The sequence below is a fragment of the Buceros rhinoceros genome, unplaced genomic scaffold (genome assembly GCF_000710305.1).
Source record: "Buceros rhinoceros silvestris isolate BGI_N320 unplaced genomic scaffold, ASM71030v1 scaffold14492, whole genome shotgun sequence".
Lineage (NCBI taxonomy): Eukaryota > Metazoa > Chordata > Aves > Bucerotiformes > Bucerotidae > Buceros > Buceros rhinoceros.
The window spans coordinates 126,315-133,066 of record NW_010398476.1 but is presented as its reverse complement, the minus strand read 5'-3'; the positions used below and the strand labels follow the sequence as shown (position 1 = coordinate 133,066).

General features: G+C 38.4%; 1 protein-coding gene across 1 annotated transcript in view; it reads left to right on the top strand.

Annotated features, from left to right (window-relative positions):
* The window catches only part of NEK7 (NIMA-related kinase 7), a 65,200-nt gene that overhangs the window by 7,472 nt on the left and 50,976 nt on the right, over window positions 1-6,752 (top strand). Inside the window, exon 2 of the mRNA XM_010131123.1 lies at window positions 3,541-3,625. Coding sequence (XP_010129425.1) covers window positions 3,569-3,625 — 57 coding nt within the window. The 5' untranslated portion in view covers window positions 3,541-3,568. The remainder of the gene's footprint in view (window positions 1-3,540; window positions 3,626-6,752) is intronic.

Below are 6,752 nucleotides of genomic sequence, written 5' to 3'. Positions count from 1 at the left end.
CCATTGCAATTTGGACTGCTTTGTATCTTGGTGTGATCTTGAGATGTGTGGGCAGATAGCTGAGAGCTTTTTCCAGGTGTCTGCTGAAGAAGTGGATAAGGACAGTGAGGCCTGTGTATGAGGGAAGGAAAAGGTGTTATTCTCAGATCAGGCAGTTGCAGTTTGATAGTCTAACTTACTGGTGAGGACTTGACTTCCAGTTGCTGTCTTGTGAACTCAGTGCATGGAATAAACAGTGTCAGTTAGAGGAGTTGCTATGCAATTGCAATTTCAAATGAGAAATTGGTCATGTCTGTAGTCCCAGGTATTTCCCCCTGTATCCTTTATGTGTAGGTGCCACCTACTGTTTTGATCAACTGGAAAAGACAATTTAAAAAATTAGTTGTTACCCAAAGGTTTTCTCATACCTGCAAAATGATAGCAACCATAACTGGAGTGTAAGATTTAGTGTATACACCTGTGTTCCTGCGATTGCTGTCATGTACAGGTTGGTCTGAATCCAGATGATTTTCATCTTCAAAATTATGAAAGGAATCTTTAAATGATTCAGAGAGTTTTTCATTGCAAATGAAGGCAAGGAGTTCTTTCCTCTTACATAATCACTGAGACCGTTTAAAAACATTAGTTATGTTTGGCACTTTGGCAGTTTTGGGTGGTCGTGCTATAGTTGGCTTGTCTCTCACTTCATCTGTTGTCTGTTTTCCGTGAACCAGTGTATATGATGGTGCTGGTTTTGCAGAAGAAGGTCATTGTTTAACTTATTTAGATGTGTTTCATATTCCCTTTTCAATTTTAAACAAGAGATAACTCTTTGGTGGTATTTTTAGTGTCTTTTCCCCATAAATTAGAACTTGAAAACCATCTTTGGAATTAATTATTACCACAGTTTAAATTTAAATATGATAAATATTATACCACTATGTTTTGACCCCTGAAGTTTATTACCAAGGGGAAAGGCATGCCGTATTGTGAAAACAGTCTTCAAGCATCTAATTCTTGCATATGTTGACAAACAGTACAAAAGATTCATTTTGCATCCTTGGCATTTTGTATGATCAAAATGCCAAATTACTCTAAAATGTGAATCTATCATGCAGTCTTCAAAGACAAAAACAAGTTTTAAAAAAATAAAACAACTTCCATATATGGACAGAAAATACTGATCTTTGCTTTTCCTCTGCGAGAACAGCAACAAATCTGTAAGTTAATAAATCTTCCGTGCTTCCCATGGTAGAACATTTGTTACCTCTTTAGTTTCTTTGCTTTGATTATCAAGGCAAGCCACAGAGGGCAGTCACTGACAGTGCTAGTGACAGGACTTCTTCCCTTTCTATTCTTTCCCCAAATTTAAAAAAAAAAAAGAAAAAAGAAAAGGAGACACCAAATGCTTCCAGTTAGTGCTGCTGACCATTGAGTTGAATGGGTTGTGTAGTTACTGAATCAACACACATCAGCTTTAGCTTTCATTAATTTTGGATAAATTCTGCCAGAGAAGATAAAGAGTTTTGTATTTACTTTTCCCTGGTGACATTGAAAAAAAGGTTTGTGACCCACAGGAATTACCTGTTTATTCCATGGTCAACATATTAGTAAACCACCCAGCAAAACTTCCAGTAGAGATATTAATGCTATCAAAAAGATTAAACTTCTTATAAAGGCTCTTCAAAATAGCTATTCAAGCAAAGAATTCTTGGCCTTGGCAATGATAGAACTATCTCTACAGCAAAGATTCTTTAAAATTGCTATGCATTCCTCCCCCAGAATCTGTCACAACTGCATGAACCCCTGTGAATCCAACTGGAGAACATAGGTACAGTTTTCGGACTTCAGTGCTGTTGTGTTACAATTTCTTGCCTTGGTTATAGGAGAGATGTTACAGAACTTGAAAGATGTGTCAATATTAGTGTCCTACGACTGGCTAAAAGGTTGCAGCAGGTATCTCCCAGCTGCTTCCCCCCTTCTTACCCTGCTCATTCTGACAATCTTGTAAATCTCTGCAATTCCTTCCCTCTTCTGCCTTTCACCTCAGTTTGATAAACGATACATCTCTTTACAAAGCTGCTTTGTGATTATTTTATTTACTAGTGACATCTCAATGAGGCATTAAGAATGACAACAGTACTGTGAACAGAAGTTATTTCTTAGTTTCTTAAATATTTTGCAGTGGGCTTTGAAAAAACATTTCTAAGGCTTGCTGCTTTCTGAGAGTTATTTCTAACCTTTTGAATACTCTCAAAAGAAGTTACTGCAAAGATTTATCTTGCGTGTATGCTAACAGAGATAGTTGATTGTATGCTTTCATGCTGAACTTAAATGCAATTTGAGAAATTTTTATGTACTCATTCTAAAGAAAGGTTTGTGAAACATAAGTAGCTCTGCATGCAGAAGGACATAATTGCAGTATTTGAAGTATATAGATTTATCAGAATATATCTATCATGGGAAATTTCCTAATCTTAAAGATTTACAGGTATCAGAAAAGTGTTTTATGTCAAATATTCTCTAAAACTGTCAGGATTTGGAATGGGAAAGAATAAATAAATAGATAAATAACTGAAAAACAATAGTTTTCCAGTCAGACGCATGTTCCTCTGAGTACCTTAGCAAGTTTGACCAGGTAATAGGCAGAGTTTGTGTTTGTGTGGTGAAAAAGTTGTTCTGGGCTTGCCTCCTACTTGTGTGAAAGTTTATTTCATTGTTTACATTCAAAGCTGCTGGTGAACTTTCTGTTGTCTCCATCGGAACAGAGATGGCCCTCATAGGCACCAATAAAACTGGGTGCTGCACCTGCTCCCCCTCAACAAAATGTTGTGTAGCCTAAGGAAGGATTCGCTTAGCTGAGAAAAAAACCTTGTAAGCGTTTGCATTTTTGTGTCTCCTGTTCTTGCTAATGATAAGGCACGTTTTGCAGTGCTTGTTATTGGTCAAAGCCTTGTGTCTCTATTTTGGGAACCTGGCAGGCGTCTTTCCTCCCAGCTTATCGATGGGATATGAGAGGTTCCCAGCTGGCAACAGAGGCTGTGTTCCTAAGGAAGTCCTCCTAGCTAGCTTGTCAGAATGCAATGAATGTACGTGTTTAGGTTTTTCTGTTGAGCTGGAACTACTCTTGCATACTCCCTAAAATCTACAGATAAATTGATGCCCCATAAACGGTATGCAGGCAGCAATACGCTGACCTGCTGTTTCCCACGCTGCCCGTAGGTCTAATGTGCTGGCCAGCAGACATCTATGTAGCTAAACAAGTGGTTGGTGCCTCTGAAGAATAATGAGGTGATGCCGCTTTTATCAGACAGAGCCATTTGTCTGGCTCAAGTAGTTTAATGCATATCTTTTAATATGTTCAGATATGTATAGTGATCTATTTCACTTTGTAAAACAGCTGAAAATAACAAAACTTCCTTCCAAAACAGTGCAGGGCTGGAATAGTTAAATGTTCATAAACTTAAGCATGTGAATGAGAAAATGAATTCTTCAGTTCTTCTGTTGATGTTCATGGATCATGCCTGAATTACAGGGTACTGACTATATTTCTCTTTCCAGAACATAAGCGACGGTTTCACGTGGTAGAATGGATGAACAGTCACAAGGCATGCAGGGGCCTACTGCTCCACCATTTCAACCACAGGTACTTTTCTTTTAAACAGTTATTCAAGAGTGGATGCTCTTGTTTCTTAAATAGAAGAGAGAAATTGGAAAACATTATTTCTTGTGGGGACAAAAGCTGTAAACAAATGGAATGTGTTTTGGTGATCTTGAAGTTAATTGAATACCAGTCCTGTATTTCACAGAAAATAATTACTTTTCATTTTTGCCTTTTACTACTTCACTAACTTTGAGGGTTTGAAATTGAAGTGGGAGTAGGAAGCAAAGATGGAGGCAGTTGTTTTCCTGAGAAATGGTGAGCTGTTAAACACTGTATGTTTCAAAATTGTATCAGAAATGCCATATTTATTTCAGACTGTTACCTTCAGCTTTCTCTTCTTTCACCTCCTGACAGTGATACTATGTGAATTAGTGCCATTGCCTGCTGAAACCAGGAAAAAGGAATTTCTAGTAGCTGTAGTTCTGTTAGAATGAAGATATGTAAGAAATTTAATCTTTGGATATGAGTTGATGGTATAAAAGGATAAAGATTATCTGATAAAAGGTATCATTGGGATACTGTTTTTTGACATTTTTAGGAGGTAATTCTTTGAAGGAAGTGCAAGAGCCTGTAGAGGGACACACTGCAATTATTTGTTGTAGTGATTATTACAAAGGGAAAGCTGGACAGTTCTTTACAAAGCTGGAACCTGAATCTTGTAATTTCCTTAACAGCATATGTGAAAGGGCAATTTGTGTCTTTTATTTTACAAAAACTAAGGTGAATTCTAGCTTGTAAAGTGTAGTAAATTTACAATGACCAGCTTTCCTTAGCTCCAGCGTTTTTATAATATGGCTTATCTACAGGTATCCAGTATCCTCCATGGTAAAATAAGGACAAACCTAAAAGCAATGCTACTGTAATCAGCTAGATGCTTTCTACTAAAGAAACAACTTATATTTGTTCTTGGCTTTCATTAACTGTCAAACATCTGTGTCTCATCATTTTTTCTTTAAATCAGTTACTGTGTAAACTACAAGTGTTATTTTTGTGATTTGATTTTTTTTCTTGAGACAAAAGGTTTTGAGTTTGTGGATCTGAGCCGGACCTGCATCAGAATATTGAGTGTTTTGCATTTTAAGGGGAGCAAGCACGCTCTGATAGTCATATTGCCAGAGTAATACTAAAATACTCATTCAATGATGTTCCCGTCTTACTAATCCAAACTGTTTTTCCTGTGAGCTAGTTACATACTTTTAATTCTTATGGATTTCTCTGCTGATGGAGTGTGCTTATGGTGAAACTAGTAATGGAAAGAAGTTACTGTACTAATTGGCAACACATTCAGGAGAAACAAGAACAGTAATTGAAAATACAGCATGTTATGAGCAAGAGGTGAGATAATGATTTATGATGAATAGTGTGTCAGGTTTTGATAAACCTGTGAATCACTTAGTTCTCTTGGTCATTTTATGGTATAAATACATGCTCGTATTCACAGCAAATTAAATTACCCTAATCACTGAAAGTTGTTGATGAGGAGAATGAGACGATTTAGCCAAACACTACAATGGCTTAATTCCAATTAGCTTGAAAACACCATTTCACAAAATCACATAATGGTTGATGTTGGAAGGAGAATCTGAGGGTTATCAGCCCTTCTGTTCAAGCAGGGTCTCCTAGAGCAAGTTTCCTAGGGCTATGTCCAGACTGCTTTTGAGTATCTGCAAGGAGGGAGACTCCACAGCCTCCGTGAGCAAACTGTGCCAGTGCTCAGTCACTCTCACAGAGAAAATATATTTCCTGCTGTTCAGACAAACCCTCCTGTGTTTCAGTCTGTGCCCTTTGCCTCTGGTCCTGGCACTGGGCACCACTGAAGAGAGCCTGGCTTGTTTCAACACCCTCCTTTGTGGTATTTGTACACATTGATGAGATTGCTCCTGAACCACCTCTAAGTCGGGTGTTCCCAGAGCTCTCAGCCTTTCCTTGCATAAGAGGTGTTTCAGTGCCCTAATCATTAGTGGGCCTTTGGGCTCTCTCTGGTATGTCTATGCATGGGTGGCCCAGAACCGGACACAGTACTGCAGGTGTGGTGTTAACGGTGCTGAGAGAAGGGGAAGGATCATCATCTTCAACCTGCTGGCAGAAGTCCTCCTAATGCAGCCCAGGACACATGTGCTGCCTTTGCAGCAAGGGTATGTTGCTGGCCCGTATTCAACTTGATGTCCACCAGAACTTCCAGACTCTGGCCAGTAAAACTGTTTTCTAGCAGGATAATGCCCAGCATGTACTGGTGCATGGGGTTATTGCTGCCCAGGTGCAGGGCTTTGCACTGCTCTCTGTTGAACTGCATGAGGTTCCTGTCCCTCTGGATGGCAGCACGACCCAATTCTATTTGGAATTAAGTACCTGAAAGCACTGTCAGTAGTATGTTATCTACAAAGTTAGAACACCATACTTCATTACATCACAAGGACATTTTGAAAGTGCAGATATCCAAGTACTCCCAAACCTCTTGCATACTGTAAACAGGATTATGCAAGACAGTAGGAAAATACGGATTAGTAATCTGATACAATGGACTTTTAAATCTGGGACTTCCTCAAGTGCAGAATGGGAGCTTTTTAGCATCTGAAGAGAGAAAAATGTGACTCTCTTACTCTGATAAACTGTAAACCAAAAGCAGCATATATCCCTTATGTTTGGGATTTTTTTATTTCTTTTTTTTTTTTTCTAAGGTGAAGAACAGTAGTTTGGTACATCTCTTCTTACTCAGAAGACATTGCATATCTCTGATCGGTGTTGCTGTTCTGCTCTTTGTTTTCTAGTTCACTTGTATTCCCCTCAAAATGAGGGGTTGGAGCTCTGTGAGATAGGTCTAGTGTGTGCACACTAAGTAGTGAAATGTTTTGTTTTCTGTTTCATTCAAATGCTTCCCCTAAAAAATATCTAGCTTTCTTTTTGATCATGACTGAGCAATCAGTTTAACTTTTCAAGAAAGGTTTTCCATGGTATTTTTTAGATATTTTTCCTGTGTGGTAATACCTAATTTAAAAATAATGTCTTGAGGGTTGTATTTCCCATTAAGTTTGATCGCTGGCCTTGAGATGCCTTGGATACTGGGGTGGAAAACTAAGAGAATCATCTGCAAGGCTTTGCAGTTGTAGTT